At 38.9% G+C, this 19,770-nt stretch overlaps 2 protein-coding genes across 4 annotated transcripts in view; one reads left to right on the top strand and one right to left on the bottom strand.

Annotated features, from left to right (window-relative positions):
* Positions 1 to 2,792: 2,792 nt before the first annotated feature.
* On the bottom strand, positions 2,793 to 13,235 carry ZCRB1 (zinc finger CCHC-type and RNA binding motif containing 1). Of its 2 annotated transcripts, none has more exons than XM_066550384.1 (8): positions 13,091 to 13,235; positions 8,422 to 8,509; positions 8,244 to 8,272; positions 6,030 to 6,141; positions 5,840 to 5,947; positions 4,989 to 5,098; positions 4,808 to 4,883; positions 2,793 to 3,442 (listed from the first exon to the last, which is right to left on the bottom strand). In XM_066550384.1, the coding sequence occupies exons 2-8, from the start codon at positions 8,503 to 8,505 to the stop codon at positions 3,311 to 3,313; spliced, it is 651 nt and encodes a 216-aa protein (XP_066406481.1). In that variant the 5' UTR covers positions 8,506 to 8,509; positions 13,091 to 13,235; the 3' UTR covers positions 2,793 to 3,310. The 2 variants fall into 2 exon arrangements, with proteins under 2 accessions (XP_066406481.1, XP_066406482.1); XM_066550385.1 differs by lacking the exon at positions 13,091 to 13,235 and adding an exon at positions 12,581 to 12,926.
* Positions 13,236 to 13,323: 88 nt separating this feature from the next.
* PPHLN1 (periphilin 1) overlaps positions 13,324 to 19,770 on the top strand; it is a 63,973-nt gene continuing 57,526 nt past the window's right edge. For both annotated transcript variants that reach the window (XM_066550383.1, XM_066550382.1), the window contains exons 1-3: positions 13,324 to 13,406; positions 17,986 to 18,033; positions 19,121 to 19,212. In XM_066550383.1, the coding sequence (XP_066406480.1) occupies position 18,033; positions 19,121 to 19,212 (93 nt within the window). In that variant the 5' untranslated portion in view covers positions 13,324 to 13,406; positions 17,986 to 18,032. The remainder of the gene's footprint in view (positions 13,407 to 17,985; positions 18,034 to 19,120; positions 19,213 to 19,770) is intronic.

Here is a 19,770-nt window from a genome sequence, read left to right as displayed (position 1 = left end):
AAGCTAATCATCCTTATCCCACTTCCATATCCCTTCTTCCCCAAGGACAGATAAAAGGCATCTCCTAGTGATTTTGTAGACACTACTGTGTTAGCCCTTTCAATAGATGAGAGGTCCTATGACCCAGAACATATTTGGACAATTTCAAGCTGTTTTGAAAATACAAAAGACAAAATCTAGTAAGTAGGTATTTGCAGAGAGACATGAGTTTTTGACATTATTAAAAAAAACCCCCAAACTCTCCCATTTAGCATAAATTTCTCTACAATCAGGGACATATTATTTATACTCTAAAACTAGAATTCAGTTTGCAAGCCTAAGGTAGGGCCTCAAAGTATTAAAAATAGCCCCAAACCAACATACAGCTTGAACATGAAGCTCTCAGAAGAAAACTCTGTGGTTTTTCTAACAATAACAGGAAAGTGTTCTACAAGGCATTTTCTATTCTTCTCTCTTTTGATAACAAGGCTACCCAATCTCACCTGTCTGGCCAAGAGCCACCAACACCCGTTCCTGCTTTATGATACCAAACTGACAAAAGCACTACTCCTTGCTTGAGCTTTGCACACTAATTGCACCCTCTTGGCCCAATATAAATTAGGAGCCTTGTTAACACTTTCCCTTGCTCCTCAGCCCTGATGGGATTCAGGTGGAAATCTGAAGCCATGCTGATTAGAGTAAGGGAGGGTAGGCATCAACAGGAGCAGATCCCTCCATACTGAAAGTCATGAAGAGACTTTATTGACAAATTTTGGCCTTATTTTTTTTTTCTCCCACAACGAAACAGCTGCATTGGGGGTGCTCTAGAAAACAACTTTGTATTCAAGAAGAACAGGTACTTATCTAATTTAATAGTTAAATCTAAAGCTATCTAATTTAATAGTTATCTAATGCTAGTGTTCTGAATTTCTTACCTATAAATGCTTTGTTAGCTTGCCAACAAACAACTGAAACTTAAAATTATTCAGGAAGCCAAGTGCAAAGATCCTATTCCTGAAATTCCCTTTAGACTGCATTTTAGGCATTAGATGCCTTCTAATACAAAAACTACACACATTACTGATCAACAGAAGTTAAGAATTAAGAAAACCGTTAAAGGAAGATGATTTAACATAAAAAATTCTAAATGCCAATTCTGCACAGAAGCGGGTTCATTTTTATGTTTCTTTTCCAATGTCACCTACCTCAAGTGACTTTATGCTAGGAACAAAAGAGCATGGAGGAACGACACTGGTTCAGTTGTAATAGCCTGGACAGAGCTACTGCTTCATGTTGACAAAACCAAACCCTATGGGGAAAGCAGTGAGGCAGAAGCAGCAGACTAGAAAGATACATCAATGTGCTTCAGGTACTGAACTCTGGAAAAGTACTGTATTAGGTCAGAACAATGTCAGTTTTATTTTTTATTTGAGGATATTTCTGAGCAGACTTTAACATTTTAAAATATCGTGCTCCACATGTAAGTCAAATCCTTTTGACCCCATCATCCTGACAAAAAGTCTCATGGCAGAGTTCCACTACTACATTACAAGGTGTAATGAAATAAAAGTTGGAAGATTGCTGTCTAATCACTTCACTGAAATCTTAATTCTAACAAGCTATCAAATATTTCCAAACCAGAGTCATGGACCAAGTCAAACTAGTTCTGTCAAATTCTAGTTTTCTAACTTTTTTTTTTTTTAAGCAGCATTGAATATGGTATTTGAGAAGACCAACTCTGATTTTATGTAGTGACATAATCTTTTTTTTGGGTTTTTTGTTTTTTTGGATTGCCATTGAGCCCTAACCTAACATTTGAAGAAAAGCATGCTGGCAGCATTACTTGCTTGTTTAGTAGAGTTTAGAACTCCTCAAGCTTCATTACTGCACACATACATGATGTAGAGTGATTTTTATTTATTAACAGTATCCTTGGCAGTTTAGCTCTCAGCTGTTCAGTATTAAGAGATCTTCCTGAAATTCAGTGAAGGAAGCTTCAGATTTAATATACAGTACTTTCAGCAAAAAGTCAAAGTCAGTCTTAAAAACATTACTTGGATTACTGAGTCCAAGATCTTTCTGTATCTTGAGGCCAATACTCCTTCCTATTCTGACTTGAGCTTGCACAGAAAGGACTTGAATTACTTCATTCTTGTTTCTGAATTCTTGTGTTTAAGGAGCAACAGAAGGCACCAGAATGATGTTCTGAATGTCACTACTTTATATTAGCTTAGAGGGTGAGTGTGCATATTTCTTTGCTTTGCACCCAGTTACATATTTGAATATCAATTGGTATTAATTAAGAATACATAATGTTATATTTGGATTTACATTTTCTATATTTGGAAGAAAATCAAGTCCTGATGAGCAAACAGGAAGAACTGAAAATAGAAAGAGGCCAGCTCGTCTCTTATTCAAAGTGTGAAATTGTGAATGTATTTTATATTGCGCTTCCTAAAAGTGAGGAGTTTAGACTACACACCAGTATAAAATGGGTACCATTACCACCATGTGTCTGTGGTTTTGGGAACCATCACAGCTACAGGACAACATGCCTAGAACCCTAGGGAGATCTAAGGACACAGAAAGTCTGAAAAGCTTTATGTACAAAATACGTGGCAACACACTTTGCTAAGAGACCATGATGGTTCCAAGTACACATGGAAGCTGTTTTTAGGCATGTAGGAAACGATGCCTTTTGGATTTTGCCAACAGGTTCAGATGTGATCCAGGTTAGATCCAAGTGTATTTAAAGCTCTGTGGATAACCCTAATAACTGTTAGGCACTCAAACTGCAGTCAGGAAAAACAGTGTTGATGTAACAATAATTTATTATAGTACTGCATGAAGAGTAAAAAGACAATACCTAAAGCTGAAATTCAACCCTATGCAGAGGAACTAATGCAAGTTTCATAATCTACTGAAGTACTACTAAAGCACTGCTTCCAAACAGACCAACACACAAAGCATCAGTGGTGTTAACAGTCATCCTAAGAGGAACTCCTCTTAGGAAAAAAGCCTTAAGAAATTCTCTCATGAAACATTTCACTGCTAGGACTTGGGTCTAGACACTAACTGCAAGACGCACTCTCACAGATACTTTTCTGGATTTAAGTGTATAATTACATCATTTTCTTAAAAAGTTGCCTTGAAACGAAAGGTTTTGAGACACAGATATAAAAAGATGGGAGAATCAGGGGACAGAATAAAACAACCCCATGATTTTCACTGTCTTCAACATCAAAACAAACCTGTATTACAGATCACTTTGTAGCACTTTACAAAATGTACACTATATATATCTGATATATGCATTTAGAACAGCATTATTTCAGTCACTAAGTTCTTCCTCATCACTGAAATAAGCACTTTTCTTAATCCGTGGACGTTTTGAATCATCTGAAATTGAAGATTCCCCTGCAGTCTGTGTCCATCTTTGTTGTTCTTCCTCAATTTTGGCTTGCTATAATGAAGAAAAGTATTAGCTGAGATTAAGGAAAATTAACGTGCACTACAAATAACAATGCTAATTCTTAATATACACTGAATTCTTAAATAAGTTAAAGAAGTACAAGGGTTTATTTCCAGATAAACTGTGTGATCAAAGCAGTAGGAAATATTTCTGAAAGTAGTTCTCACATATAAGCTGTCTTCTACACCACAGCAGTCGCTTGGACCATCATGTATTCTCAAAAAGAGGAATTTTGCCCATGGCAAACTTCCAAAAATATAGAGAGATCTAAAGCAAAAAATCTAAGCAGATCTTTTTAGCTGAGATCTAAAGCAAAAAATGCCTCATGTTTTAAACTGATGTTATTGAATCAGCTTTGTTCTGCTAATAAGTCTTCTATCTATTGTCCTTTGCAGTCATTCATTCACATAATGAGTGCCTTTGGGGATTATTACTGAAGGTTATTCAACTAATAGTTTAAATAGAAGCTTCCTATTTTTACCAGTTAAAAATCTTTGGATGGTGATAGTGAGGCATCAAGTGAAATGAGAATGTTTCCTGCCTTTATAGGTTTTATTTCCAATGGTGGAGTTTTTGGGGGAAGAGAGGAACACTGTGAATATGTGAATCACTTTTTTGGACATCATCATGTAAAAGTCCTGCACTCATTACAGTCACATTCAGAACAAAATTATTAATTCTTGAGGGTTATTTTGGGGGGGACAGGCACATAGGCAACAATGTTGCCCAGGGACCCAAGAAATTTGAATATCTGGTCAGGCTTGTTCTGTTTCATGAAGCAAAAGGGTGTAGAGATAAAGAAGTAATAAAGACAGTAATACAGATATTAGATAAGCTAGCTACATTAAAAAATATGCATTCAGTATGTTTTGGGAGATGAGGTCTATTAGACAATGTGATGGTCTGTATTGGGCAAAGCAAGTGTCCCAGTAATAAATGTTCAAGGACATTCCAGTGAGGACAGAGGATGTGTCTGGTCACTTATACATGACTGCCTTTTTGTCTCCTCAGACAACAAAGTAAAGAGGGATTTGTGGGCAAAAACATAGCAGAGCATCACAGCAGAGATGACAGAAGAAAATACCAAAGGAGCTTGAAGGAAAAAAAGGCTGCAACACACAAATGCAGCAATAGTGAAAGAGCAAGAAACCCAAACAAAATTCCACTGAACATGCCTGCAATATAAAGAAGCCAACTATAGTTACCAACTACTGCTACCAAACCAGAGCCCACTAAGTGCTATAGAGCAGACAGACCTATGCATGTATATCAGAGCTTCTGAAAGCAGCTAAAGAAGGGAGTTGAATTAAAAAAAAAAAAAAAAAATTATAAATACACCATGCTTCAATTTTGTACCTGAAAAGCTATGGCTTGGCTGAGGCTGTCTAGAGCAGGGTCTTCACCTTCCTCTTCACTTTCTTCTTCCTCCTCACTTCATTGTGCATGGAGAGAGAAAAAAATATAGATCTTTAATTTAAGTGTTTAGTACGAAAAAGCTTCCTAAAAGTAGTAGTAACATGTAACTCAATATACATACACTTCTTCTGGCTCCACTATTTTCTTTCTCTTCTTCTTTTCTTTTTTTTTTGGTGGTTCCCGCTCTCCTAGCATATTTTTAGGACAAGCATAACTTAAGTGTCCTGCTTCCTTGGAGAAAAAGAAATATTGCTTAATAGAAGCCATTACAAACAACTATAAATTAAAATGTATCATGAGGGAAGCTCATGGGGGAAAAAATGGGAGCAATTAGTAAGATAAATGGAATGCTGAATTAGCACACAAAAGACAAACTCTTCTCTAGGCTTGCCATGGAAATGAAGAGATTAGTGGTGATATGCATGCTTAACTGCAAACAAGCTACAAGCACAGTAGATTTTTTTGTCTGTTACAATAACTGAATACACTACACGTGGTTTAGATTCAAGATAGAAACCTCAAAACAAGATAGAAACCTCAGAATTAACAATTTAAGACACAGGAGTGAGGTGACATTTTTGCTGTAAGAAGTGTTATGAATATAAATCAAGTTTGTATTGGACATTAAATACTATCCAAATATCACTGTCCTACATTACTATGTTCAGGAAAAGTCAGGAATTAATTAAAATTTAAAACTCACTTCTACATAGAACAGTTGTTTCCTGTATTTATTTTACTGCCAGCTAAATCATGAACTTCCAAAGATATAGCAAAAGCAGATACTTTGAAGCAAAGAGTAGGAGGTTTGCAATAGTTTTCACGTGCATCACTTATTTTTCTTGGGTTTTATTTCTCTTTGTTACTTTCATTATCATCTACTATTACTACTACTATTTAGTATTATTTCAATTATTAAGTTATTCTTATGTCAACCCACAACCTTTGTCCATTTCTTTTGGTTTTACTCACCCCACATTCGTAACACTTAGACTTATCAAAGTAGTTACGCCTGCGAATGAATTCTGCTGCTCTTCCATTATCAATGGCAATACTTGCTTTTATTACTCTTCCAAACAACTACAGAAAATTGGAAAGAAAAGGTAAATGTTTTGGGACTGAAAGCCCGACCCTCCTGCCATAAAAACTTTCCACAACTTACCTGTTTGTTATTAAGTGCCCGAGAACAGTTTTGTGCAGATTCTTTATCCAAAAACAAAATAAAGGCAACTCCTTTGCTCTTTCTGGTGTCTTTGTCTTTCATAATGGTAACTCTGGAAACATATAACCACATCATTGATTTTAGTGAAACACACTACAATTATTTCAGAGATTTTTTTTTCCTTATAAATCTCAGGGGCATCTTACCTTTGTTACACAGCAAAAGAGTTAAAGTATATTTAACAATAAAAATACTCATTAAACAGAAATTCAAAGGAGCAGCTAACCTGGCCATGTATTTAGAGGTAGAGTGGAGATGATTTTTAAAAAGCATGTGGATCTTTCTGGGACCAGTATCACTATTAATTCCCTTGGGTGACTTGAAGAACAGAGAACATAATCTTTAAATTTACAAGCAACCTAACTGGAGGGAACTACATATACTGGAGGTGAAAGGAAAATTCATGAGTAATCTTACCATTGCTATTATTGATGAAAAGCACAGTGTGAACTGCCTCCAAACTGAGAAATCTATGTTTGTGTAGGACTAATCAGCTAAACAGGTTCACAACAGGAAACACTACCTATATGTAGTACTGTTCTACAAATATCTCCAACTGAAAGCCAAAGATCATGGATGCATGTGTTATTTCACATGACATGCAAAGTTAAATCTTCAGTCTAACATTGAAATCAACAGCTTCAATAGTACACTGAGAAGTTCATGAAAATCTAGAAACAGTAAAACAAAACCTAAAGATAAAAATCTAGAAGACAGGGCCTGGTTGTGTGTATGGCTGGAATCCACACAGCCTCAATTCTTTCAATCTTAGTGTCAGTTGTATTTAGGCCTGAAAAAACCTAACAAAACAACAACAGTGAGAACCAGAATGTCAGGGAGCATGTACATAAAAATCAAAGTACACATAAAAAAGTAGGGAATACACTCCTCCCTATGTCCACCACAGGCAAAACAAGGTTCAGCCACAGGGCAAGCCAAAATTCTAAGAAGTAACCAAAAAACCAAACCCCACTTCAATACAGAAGGCTTAACATACAACCTGTTTAAGTAACAGATGACCCACATGGTAAAAACACAGTAAAGAAATCTCAAATTTCCCCAAATACATGCACAAAAAGGTTGAACTTAACTGTTTTACTAACAAAGCCTCTTGGACATGTCCAACTGCATTAAGTTCAAGTGTCAATCAAACTGACTTTAGGACAATTCTATTAATTTTTATGCCAATCTACTCTTTGAAGAATTCCAACAGAAGCCTGGTATGACTGTCAGACTTCTAATCAGATATTGAACATACCAGTTAATAACACAAGAATAGAAAGAATCAAGTGTGACAAATCTTTAAAAGGTCAGGAACTTGTCGGAACCATAGTAAGTCTGATTTCTTACTGAACAAACTCAGTTGAATTCATAATAGTCAGGATATATTTGCTTTTCCTGCTATTTGTTACCTGAAACACACTTCTGAGACTTCATAAACTTTGAAACTGTATCTCACAGGTTACTGCAACAGCTACTAGAAATTAGAGAAGATACTTGCTGGTTTAAGATTAAAAACTGAAGACCAGAGTCTCCTTATTCTGACCAATTAAAAAGAAAGAAACAAACCAGTCAGTTCCTTCCTGTGGCATTTCTTTCTAGCATTTGAACACAGAGGCAGACATTAACATATATTGTTCACAAATACCCCACATAGTGAAAGCCATTAATGCAGCCTTACATCTAGCTTTAGGTAAAACACTAAGCAGTCACAATAACCAGCCCCTCTAGAATCAAAGAGAACTGCACACTGCAATTGTGGGAACTGTGACATCTAGTTCATGTAAGAAGCTCCCACTTTCACACTTACCCACTGTGCCCCACAGTGGTGAAGGAAAGGGGAATTATACTAGAAGAACACTGTTTCAACTATTTCAGAGAAAAGACTGATGGTATGTAACAACATTCTACTTGCTCTTCAAAAACGGTTAGCAAAACCTGTCCCAAGCACAAATATTCTTGTATTATGTATGTAACTGCATGAACTTTCAGTTGTTAAATTAAATTTATACTTTATTAAAAATGAACAGAACTTTGATACAGTTCCACATTCATACTTTAATTACAAAAAGCTTAAGACTTTCAAGTGAAGGAAAGACATAAAATATTTATAATGAGAGGTACAAAAATAGAAGGCCATATCAGGTCACTTACTTGACAACTTTCCCATACTTTGAAAATATCTGAAATATAAAACAAAAAGATTTAACAACAGACAATTGCATTTCACTAATAATAATTTTATCATGACAAACTTATATATCAGTATTGATTTTACAGTCAAAATTGTTGTCAAAAGGTTAATGTAAACAATGCATCTCTTAAAACTTACCCTGTACAGATCATTGTTAGTCAAAGCAAAGGGTAAATTGGACACATACACTGTGCTTTTGCTTGGTGCCAACCCACCACTCATTTTTCTGATGAAAGGAAAAAGAGAGAAGAGTTAAACTGTATTGAACAAAGAAATCGATTAAAAAATAGTTTCAAGACTTTCAATTTTATTTCAAACCTAGCCCAGACAGCCATGATAAAGCTGCAGGAGAGCACAGCTTTCATATCCTTTGCCTTCATGGACTACAGAAGACATACATTCCTTCCTCATCTCCTGGATCCAAACATATTTTTGTTCTAAATGAGTCAATTTGTAGTCAAGAAAAAACTGGCAAGTTAGTGTACTTACAATAATCCTCTGCTGATCTGTGCAATTAGAAAGATTGGGGGCCAAAAGAAACAAGCAATGTCCATTTATTAAACATTATGGACAACGTATCAAATTACTGACCTTTGTACCAGTACCAGCATGATCTGATTCTTTATGCAAGTATCCCTTCAGCTGCATCCAACATACAATAAAATACAATTGGTTGCGGGGGCAAAAAAAAAAAGTTTCCTTAAAGCAGAATCCTAACTATTGTGGGGAGGGAGATAAATACATTTTTAAGTCAATGTAGCATGATGCTAATGTGGTAAGCTTTCATTTCCTCTCTTAACTATTGCTCAAGTTTCTGCACTCCTCTAGAACTGCAAGTGTCCAGAGCTGACCATAAAGAAGCATCTCTGTAGAAGCTTCCTCCCCTTCCTCCTTCTGACTAGGCAGATTTCTCCTGGTAGGAAGCAGGAAAATTTCCAATCTTTCCATATTAATTTCCAATCTTTTCTATGTTCTTGAAACTAAATATGTCTGGAAACAATCAATTAAAAATACTATTATAACCACATATACATCATCTAATACTAGGTGAAGAGTAACCGAACTAACTTGAAAATGACAAGCCAACGTTTTTCTTCACATTTGGACATTTCCCAAAATTTTTAGAGGTGTAAAGTCTGTGCAAAACATTCTCTTTGACCCATTCTGTAGCCATGGTTCAGACCAAGAGCTAAGTGAGTAAAATTTAAGATCAAAACATACCTCTTATGAAAGGCCACACCAAATAGTACAGCAATCCCACTCCCTACACAGTCCAATTTCTACCTCCTTGTCCATTTTCCTACAGCCTTATTACTGCTTCCTGGCACCTCTAGCCAATTCCCAACTGAGGATCAAGCCACTTCAGCAAGACTGCCTCATTTGAAAAATGCAGACAGAAGATGATGAAGGGATAAAAACCTTACAGTATTAAAATCAGCATCTGCCATATTACAGTTTCTTAGGGGACTTCTTGGGTAGCCAGTCTGAACAGATTGCTTGGCCAAGTGCCAACAAAAGTAACTAATATCACACTCTAATCCGGCTGATACTTTCTGGCATTTCATGATTCAGTTATCTGAAGGCCTGATATTCCCAGTGGACACTGATTGTCCAAGTGCTTTGCTTCTCTTTCCTTACATGCTTACTGTTTCACAATTCATTGCAGTGGCAGTTTCCAAGTGATTCAGTTTTGAGGTTTTTCATGTTCAGAGACTGTTTCCTGGCATGAGCAAAAATGGCAACATAAAGGTTAAGCAAATGAAAACAGAATAAATTTGCAATAAAGGCCACACATTGCATCTGGTGTTAGGCAGACTGGGTTCGTTATCCCAAATTCCTTTCTGCTTGGCATTAGTATCCTTGACAAGCCTAACCAGACTGACTTGGCAACATGCCATGTGAATGGATGGCCTGAAGTGCAGTTATCCAGATATACAGTGGATAGAAGGATTCAGGAAGAGCAATCTCAACACTGCACTATGCTACATTGCCAGTGCTAATATATTGCAGCAGTGGATGAGAAAACACTGGAGGTGAACCTCAAGTATCTGAATACAACAATTTCACTCTGCCTAAAAGGCAAGAGAAGCTGGAGCACCTTGCAACATTAGGCAAAGCAGCCCACATTTTAATGGGCAGGCACCAGGGAGAACAGCATGACTGGAGAGCAGTCAGCCTGCATATTGCACAATGCCACAGTGCAAACCTCCACAGAGAAGGTGAGACATCATGCAGAGATTACTACTGGCCTAACAGCTCAGCTGTTAGGAAACTATTAATGAAAGCAGCCTACAGGATCACCATTTCCAGCTGCACACTGCTTTTTCCAGAAGCTGAAAGAGTTGCACCCTGACAGCACGGGCTGTCAGACAGCTCAGGTTGAACGTTGTTTCTACTCCCCTGGACAAATTTGGGCTTAACAGTTTTGCTGCTCCAACTGGCCAAATATTCTTAGCAATTTGTATTGTTTAGGATTGTTGTGCAAGTACTGCTTATTTTTAACGTCTGACTCACTATACAGACACAACTTTAATACAAGAGGGAGTACAGCAACTGTATGGTTATCACCATTTATTATAATGATGTTTTCTAGTCAGAGGAGTGAAAAAATGCCAGTTCCAGCTTTAGCTAAGTCACCAGATAAGACGTCATCTGGAGGCTCATCATTACAAGGCTGAGAGTCCTGCTACTTCAAGAATTTTCTAACTTCATAGAAATGTCCAATATAAGTTTAAGATTTTCATCACATTCTTCCTCCATGATTACCAGTCTCTCCACTCAGCTGACAAGAAAAAAAAAATCCTCTTCCCTCACAAAAATCTCCAAATGAACCAAAAAACAACATCTCATCTTTCTTCTTGCTGCAGGAGACTCAACTGAAAGTCAGGTACAGCCTGGCTTCAAGGCTATATCCTGCTAGAGCTTTTCAACAAATCAAAACATTTCTATTTTATCCTGGATGCTTTTCTGGGGCTTTCTTGATCTTCAAGGTATTACCTTCATTACTCAACTTTAAAGCATTGGATAAAAGCCTCCACAGAACTGCACACAATTCCCATTACTGTAATGGTCTCGCTGTAATATTAATGCCTTCTTCATTTATCACTTTCACATACTAACTTTGACAATAGAGTTATGTCTCATTACAATGACTTCTTGAATTCAATTTTTTTGTCTTTTCTAACAACTCGAACTAAAAGAAGCCATTTTTTGACAAGAGCCATCTGTCAGCAATGATTAAGTCTCCTGAAAAATAGATCAGGTACACGAATATGTTTTGCTTTGATCCAATATGCTTAATGCAGCATCTGTCATTAGTATTGGGGATATCACAGAAAGACAATGATTAATTTCAGTAATTGGCTTCTCTACTCTATCCCAGAACACATGAGGACACCACTAAAACAGCTCAGATGCCTCTGAATCATCAAGTGAAGCCTAAATTTACTTATACTTTCATGACTTAACTTTGGTATTTCAACTTAAAAGCACAAACTTGTATGTTTTTTTTTAAGTGCAGTGCAGCAATGTCAGATCTACGATTTAATCAACTGAACTATGTACAAATGATTTGTGAGCAAGTTTCCCAAGACACTCCTGCTCAGGCCAATTAGAGTGTTTCTATCTTGATCCTTAAAATACAGTATTTTCTTCCTGATTTAATAATGTCAATGGAGTTTAGACCCAAATCAAAAAGCCATTAGTTGTGGCAGGAGCTTGGCTCAGGCTAATAATCAAGTGTCTGGTAAAGGATGAAACCAAACTCATGTTCTCCTTGGTCCCTGACAAGGGTATGAACCACTCAACCACTTGCTGCAATTCTGCCCTGCACAAGGGGCATGGAACAGGCTGTAAGAGAATAATCTGTTTTATCTCATACTCACTTAAATAGTACCAAGCAAATATTTAATAGGATCAAGAGTTGGTAAACAAGATTAGCACTATCAGTAAAGAAAGAATATAATCAGCTCAAGCCAAAGAGGAACATAAAAAGGATCTGTGCTTTGAATCAAAACACTTCTACATACTGATCTAACAACAAAAGCTTAGGGACAGTAAGACTGGCCTACCAGACCATCAGCCTGGACTATCTATCGAACACATATAATTCATATATGTTCCTTTTCCAGATTACATATAGGTGTCACATCGACCTTGGCCAAAATCAGTAGAATTTTGTTCCAGACAGATATAATGATATGATTCCATTTCTATCCCCAGTACTAATCAGCATTTGCTGAGACTTTACTGTGAATGAAGATGATACAGCAGCTACACACAAATGTGCAATACCTACAGTAGTACGGAGTGCTCTGGAGGCCTGGGCTGTCTTCGTTTGCCTCCACTGGAGAGACCCAGGGCCCTCAGAAGTTCATCATTTCTATACTACCATTTCCCCCACGCTCCAAAGGGAAAGCCCATAAAAGCTTTTCCAATAGTGTCTTTTTAAGGGGATTCTCAGCACAGCCAAGATGGGAGAAGAGCTGCTTGGTTCAATCGCATCTGTTCTCACACAGAGCTTCACCCAGGCGGGGCAGATCTCGGTAACTCACTTAGCGACACCTATTCCTCCTCAAATCAGGAGACACGTCATCTATTTCAGAGTTCAGCGCGAGCAAAGCGACATTAAAGCAACAGAACCACAGACTGCAGGAACTTCCACACGCTGTATTAACACCTTTGGCCACAACATCACAGCGCGGCCCCGACCAGCCGCTGATTTCGCCCTTCCTATTCCGCAAAGGCCCGAAGCGAGCGAGCCGTGACCGAGCGTTCGCGACCCCCGCGGTGCCCCGGCCCCGCGTACCCGTCACGGCGGGGCTCAGCCTGCGCGGGAGCCCATCGTGCGACGCGGCCCGGAGAGGCGCAGCTGCAGTCCCGGAGGGGCGGGAGGGCCCTGGAACACACGGCTGGCTGGCTAGCTCCCTCCCTGCGGCCGCCGCCCCGGCCCGTCGCGCTTCCGCCGACGCGCAGCTCCCGGCGGGGCCGCGGCCAATGGGCGGCGGCTCCGCGGTGGCGGGCGGGGCTTTCCGCCGACGGCTCGGGAGCGCCGGAAGCGGCGGGGCTGTGCGGGGCTGTGCGGGGCTGCCGCGCAGCGGGAGCGGGAAACGGGGCAGCGGCAGGTGCGTGAGCGGCGGGGCCGGGAGCGGGGCCGAGCCGCGGGCTGGCCGCCTTCCTCCGTGGAACCAGCGCGCCCGGAGCCGATCCTCTGGCCCGCGGCTGCGGTGGGACGCGCTCGGCTTCTTGCGGGGTGCTCCGGGGCCGCCTTCCTGCCCCCTCTGCGAGCACGTGCTCGGGGTGGCGGAGCGCCTGCCCTGGGAAGCGGAGCCTCGAGGGACGGCCTGGGGAGCGCGTCCGTCCCTCCCGCGCCGGGGCAGCCCCAGGGCGGCGGCAGCGCTGTGGAGCCCCAGTGCCCGCGGGCTGCGCTCAAACTCGGCGGCGGGACCGAGCGCTGGGCAGATCGGCCTCCTCTGGGCAGCGGCTGCTGGGTCAGCGCCCGAGATGGCTTGTATGCCTCATCCTGTAATCCTCTTTGAAACCCATATGGGACAGAAGACTTTGATTCTCACTTTAATTTGTATATTTGTTTTGAAGGGAAGGCTCGTCCTCCTTGTACATACATCTGAGAGTAATTTTAAACAATAATTCGTAGTGAGTGTATGGAGGCTATATAAATCTCATGGTAAACACTTTCTTTGATGTATGTGGTGGGTATGTTGGTGCAGGATCCATATCCTTATTGAGGGATAAGTAAGACATGAGTGTGTAACTTAGGTCATTTCCTAATAAGTACTAAAGTATTAGTTTAACAACAGGGTATTCTGTTGTTAAAGTAATATTTTAAGCCCTTACTAGTATTTAAGCATCTCAAATCTATTCTTCATGGTTCTTTATTCTCACTCATACTCCTTAAGCAGGCTCTTTCTCCTCCATTAGAGTTTTTAAGGATACTCTATAAATTCTTTATCTGTGACTTCAAGGGAGCAAAGGTAGAAATAACAAAAAGATGTGGGAACCCGCACAACCAGTGAGGACAGTTTGATGTAGTGGTTTGCCCTATGTGAAGTGCTATGGGTTGGTTGGTACTTTCAAGAATAATTTTTGAGAATGTTGTGGTTGTGACTGGTTATGGCAGCAATATGGAAAGCTGCCATATTTTGTTGTCAGGGTGTTTGTGCTGCAGGATGGAAAGCCACAGGAGCAGTGGTGATCCATGCAGTTGTTTGCAGTGACATTGCTGGTGGAGCAGCTACATCAGAGCCTGGTAGAATATGCTTTTCATGACACTGGCACTGATGATGGGCAGGTCAGTAACTGCAGGTGGTCAGGCAAAGATAAGTGCTAATAGATCAGTCATTCTATTAATATAACCCCCAATGCATTGCTTCCATTGCTCTTGTCCTAGTGACATAATGATGTAGTAAGGAAGTGGAACTGGTGGGATTGTAAATCCTCATTGGAATGCTGCTGCTGTTATTATATTCAGTTTATGCATGCTGTTTTAAGTAAAAATCATTGTGAATGGGTTGAGAAAGGTTGGAAGAAAACCTCTTGGTATCTAGGTGAATATCCCTAGACTTGTTGCAGTCATACTTCTAAATGCTTTTGAAACTCTTGCAGCCTAATATTTGCTATTAGGCAGAGACATGTTGTCTTTGAATCTCTGGTTTTTCTCAGTGCCTCTCTCATGTTATTTTATTTCCTGGTGTTTCCCTCTGCTCTCACACTTGTACTTTTTAATTTTTCCAGTAGGACTGTGTCTATTCAGTGTGTTTTACCTGTCCCAAGTACGAGGGGAAGATGAGAAAGTAACTTTCTCCCCCAAATCCATTTTTATCTGCCTTGCCTTCTGTCTAGGTAAGAGATACTGGCTTATCTTTGAGGATTATCAAATACAGAGTCTAATTGTTGGAAGATAAAACAATATTTTCTGTCTTTATATCCTCACAGCAGGAATCATTCCAATTTTTATAGTGCTGTTGCTAATAAGTTATATCTCTCCTACATCTTGTACAAAAGCTTTTGAGCTTTTTTGAGAGCTTTCCAAAGTAGAGACGATAGACAAAATTGGCTCACATTTGTCAGTCTCTGCTGTTTATCAAAGTAACATTATAAAACCAGATATGTCCCAATGGCATGGGAGGCACTCCAGCTGCCTGTCTCTGTATTTGCTTTGTTCACATATGGCAAGATGTAGCCATCTGGATTAGGAGGCTGTATGTGTTGAAAACAAAAATGTGGATTCTGCAGAAGGATGATAGCACACACTAGAAAATTAAAAATCCTGGAGAAGCAGATACGTGTAGCCTTGATGAAAATTGATGTCTCAAGTAAGTGTAAGCAGACAAGAATTGTGTACCAATCTTTCAAAGTACTGGAGTGCTTTGCAAATGCATCAGAAAGGTGCAAAAAAATCTGAAGAGTCCTGTGTAGTCTGCCTGATTAAAAAACCTTTATTAGCATAGAGCAAAACATAGTGGTAATTGGAGTAAAGCCATTCTTGGTGGCTGGCTACAGTAGAGCAGCTTGTGATGTGTTCATAGAATGACCTCTGCACTTACAGAATGTGTTTATTTGAGAGAAGACACTGCTTTAGGTAAAATAGTCACCTCTGATCAAAAATAGGAAGAGATTGTTTAAATTAATATGGCAAGTGATTATATATCATAATATTAAGCATCAACTATTTTTCTTTTTTTGTTGTATATGTTAATAGAAGATAGTTAATGTTAATGAGTTACAGTATTTGGTGTGAAACAAAACCAGGTTTCTCTCATTCTTTGTTTTACAACAACTTTGTGCCTACTGAGAGAACAGATGAATCTCAATACAGCATTAGAGATTTGAGCTCTTGAGTCCTTGTTAATGGAATTTTCTGATGTTGATGTTAAGAGTTTAAACTGTCCATGGTTTTTATTAAAGCTATGTTAGGTCACATCAGTTAAGAAATGGATTGTTTTCTTTTTCTATAGAAACAGATAAAAGGTGCTCAAGATGCTGGGAATTGCATTTTCTTCCCTTCAAGCATTTTTTTCTTTTGATGTTTTCAAATAGATCCTTATTTTATCTCATTGTTCTCAGCTAAAATTTGTCAGTTTTGTCTTCTGTATAAAATTGGTCTTCTACTTGTTTACCTTAGCACCATTTTAACCAATGTACTTGATGGTTGTTTCTGCCTGATTAACTTTCTTCATTTCATTCCTCTAAATGCAGATGAGATTTGCATAGTTGCTTGTTGTCTAGTGTATACTTTTTGTCAGTCTGTTGACTTTTGTGATAGTGTAGCTCTACCTTTCTCCAGCTTGTGTTTTTGTTGAAATACTGGTCTTAATTCTTGCTCATTTCAGTGAGGTCTGGCAGTGATAAAAAAAGGGGAGTGTTTTTATCAGCTTGATTCCTGATAAAATAATGGGGTGTGTATGTGAGTGTCAGTGCCAGTGATGCGTGTTGGGTTGTTGCAGGTGGTTTGACTGACAAAGCAGCATGAGGTGTAAGTTTGTCCTCAGCTTCAGTAGCATTTATCTGAGATATGTTGCTTTTTGAACATTGTGTTCAGTTAACAGTTTCAATAACTTCTGCAGGCAAAAGGACAGGGTCACTACTGTATTTGTCCAAATAGAAAAAAAAGCAGCCTGCTTGAAAACCTCATCTGAATTCAGCTCTTGGTATTTTGCTGTTTGTCCAAAAAACTGAGGGTTGCCATCAAGTACCTAAATCTCTGTTGGTGTGAGAGGTAGGTGGGCTGTGGATGAGCAGCTGTGGGCACTTCAGGTGCTTCCCAGCTGTGGTAAGTACAGACAGAAGGAATGGTCCACCCTGGGCAAGGCCTGGGCATGAGGGACCAGCTGTGAAGTGTTTTAGGTCATGCCTTTTCAGCATCAAGATTTTGCCTTGCCATAGCTAATTCTGCCCCTCCTGTACATAAAACCACAGAAATGTTCAAGTACTGTTCTGGGCACAAAGAAAAGAGGATGGTGGGGACAGCTAAGAGCACATAGAGGATCCTCCTGGTAATGTGGGAAGGAGGGCATGGGGTTGGCCTAAGAGCTGTTCATGCACATACAGCCCTGGTGTGCATTTTTAAGGCTCTAGAAAAGGTCAGTGAAGTACAAAATAAAGAAAAGTTGAGGCAGTTACTGTGAAAGTGCCAGGAAGGTGCTTCTGATGATGCAGCTGACCATCCAATGCAGCAGTATGAGCAGTGGTTTCAGAATTAGTAACTCGTGCATGGAGCTTACTGGAGAGGGCAGGGACAGTGGATCCTCTTGCTTTTGTCCTTACCAAACCTAGGATCAGCTGGTTGGTTTAGTCAGCTTTTGATTTATAACCTGTAGCTACATCAGACTAGTTCTGTGTCTTAGTTGTAGAACAAACTTACGGTCAAGTCTGTTATAAAATGGGACTATAATTTTTAGAAGATAATCTGGTTTGTTTGAACCAATGCTCTGAACATAGATGCATCTTGTAGTTGAGGAAAGAACTTCTTCATTCACTCTCTTTTACCAAAAGAAAAAAGATCAAGCTTTTAATTAACTTCTTATCACATGCAACTGAATCTTATTTTTCTTTACAAAGACAGATCACAGGGTACAGGCAGTTAAAACATTTAGATTGTACCTGTCTGGTTTACTTAACAGAAAAAATATACTTATGATGAATATATTTGTATTTTTTGCTAACCTCAGTTTCTTTTTTTTGTAGGTAGGTGAATGGATCTTCAGAAGCAGAGTTGCTAAAACTGACAGAGAAGTAAGTATGTGAGTGTTGTTGTATTTTGCAAAAGTGTGTATCAGAATTAGTGCTACCTCTGTTTACAGTTTATTAATTCTTTTATGTTGATTCTTAGCATCTGTACTAATGACTAATTTTATATAGCTTCAAAGTCTATTTCCAGTAAAGTGTTTTTATTTTGTGCAAGTAGGTAACATTATGTATTTCTCCTTCTGAACATGACCTGCTTTACTTTTCCGTATTGACTGTTTTTAACAGCTAGAGCTACTACTGTGAAGGGAAGGTTTGAAAAATATAGTTCTAGCAGTTGCATATCTACTTTCAGTGTTGTATAGTAGATAATGTCACCTTTATAATCAGCTGAAAGGTTTGAACTCCTCAAGTCTGTGTTGTCTAGCACAGCATGAGTAGAATCTCTTAGGATGATGGTTTATTTCCACCTCTCTTTAATGACTGACTCTGCTTCCAAAGTCCCTTTCCTCTGAAAAGAGGGTTTTTTTTTTGTTGTTCTGCTGGCTCCCAATTTAAAACAGGAAGTATGTTCATGTGAAGAATGTATTGTATACACGTAATCAAAATGTGGGGCTTTGTACTAAGAAATTATGTGCTGCATTTTGATCTCTTTCCAGACAGTTGAGTTGATTAAATAATTCAAAGTTACTATATTTTATTAAAAAGTAGAAATTATTTAATCTAATAAATAGATGTTGAATTACTTTTTTAAAAGTTCTAGTATTTTTAGCAGACCACTATTAAAATTGCTGTAAGGTATGTGTGTGTGCATTTGTCTGTACATCTAGTACTTGCAGTATGCATATATTTCAATAGAATGGTTTATAGTATTTCCAGTTCCTGTAATTTTACTGATTATACTGGACTAATTTCCAGTTCCATGTTCTTGCCCATACTGCAAGTTATTTTTGCTCCAAGTACATTACATACTTTACATGTTTTAAAGGGCTAATAATAAAAAGTGTATGTACAGAGCTTGTGCATAATACATTGTACTGGGAGAAATCCTGGAACCTTTATTTTTCTGCTCGCTGTCCTTTTGTCTATTCATAATGGGTCTGGTTTTCACTAATTGTATTTTCATTGTCTTAAGTGGCCTATAGAAGAGATGAAATGTGGTCTGAAGGGCGATACGACTATGAAAGAGTTCCAAGAGAACGTCTCCCTCCAAGGATTCATGGTGATGTAAGTGTGCAGTAAGCATTGTGTCTGTAGCATTGTAACATTATCCTGTACCTTTATACAATGACCTTACCATAGGGGATGGATTTATGTACCTGTGTAAGTTCCAAGTATATCCCAAGTTCATTTTTTCCCCTGTTCATTGAAGTCAGCAGTTTGGCACATGCATCTGCACAGAAATAATAGGCTGCCTACTGAATTAAGTATTAGTTTCTTTTTTTAAATTTTCAAATCTGTTGGAACTGTTTTAGAATATTTGTATTTTGGTGTAATTCTTCGTGTTATTAAGCACAGGATTTTTCATGACTTCTGGAGAACAAGAGGCTATACTAATGTTATATTTTTCCATAGTCTTTTTGTGGAGGGATAGAATGTAAGAGAATAGTGCAGAAGGTAATCTCACACCTGAGGAGTTGCAGCTGTACTAACCACCAAAGATTAGGAACAGGCCTGCCTTTAATAGGCCACAGCTGTGTCCAATAAGAAGATGAGTGCTACAAAAGGGTTAGCTGGTTGAAGAGAGAGTTGGAGTTTGTTGGTTGTGCTGTGAGGGGAGTTGGA

Source organism: Molothrus aeneus, chromosome 5 (genome assembly GCF_037042795.1).
Source record: "Molothrus aeneus isolate 106 chromosome 5, BPBGC_Maene_1.0, whole genome shotgun sequence".
In the NCBI taxonomy this organism is placed as follows: Eukaryota; Metazoa; Chordata; class Aves; order Passeriformes; family Icteridae; genus Molothrus; species Molothrus aeneus.
This window is presented reverse-complemented; position numbering and strand designations above follow the sequence as displayed.

Bases quoted from the DNA above. Each gene is read 5' to 3' on its own strand.
- ZCRB1 (XM_066550384.1), bottom strand. From the start codon at position 8,505: ATGAGTGGTGGGTTGGCACCAAGCAAAAGCACAGTGTATGTGTCCAAT. The intron at 5,948-6,029 runs GTAAGTTGTGGA...AATTTTCTGTAG, and splicing joins GGGCACTTAATAACAAACAG to TTGTTTGGAAGAGTAATAAA. The intron at 4,884-4,988 runs GTATGTATATTG...TGCACAATGAAG, and splicing joins ATAGTGGAGCCAGAAGAAGT to TGAGGAGGAAGAAGAAAGTG.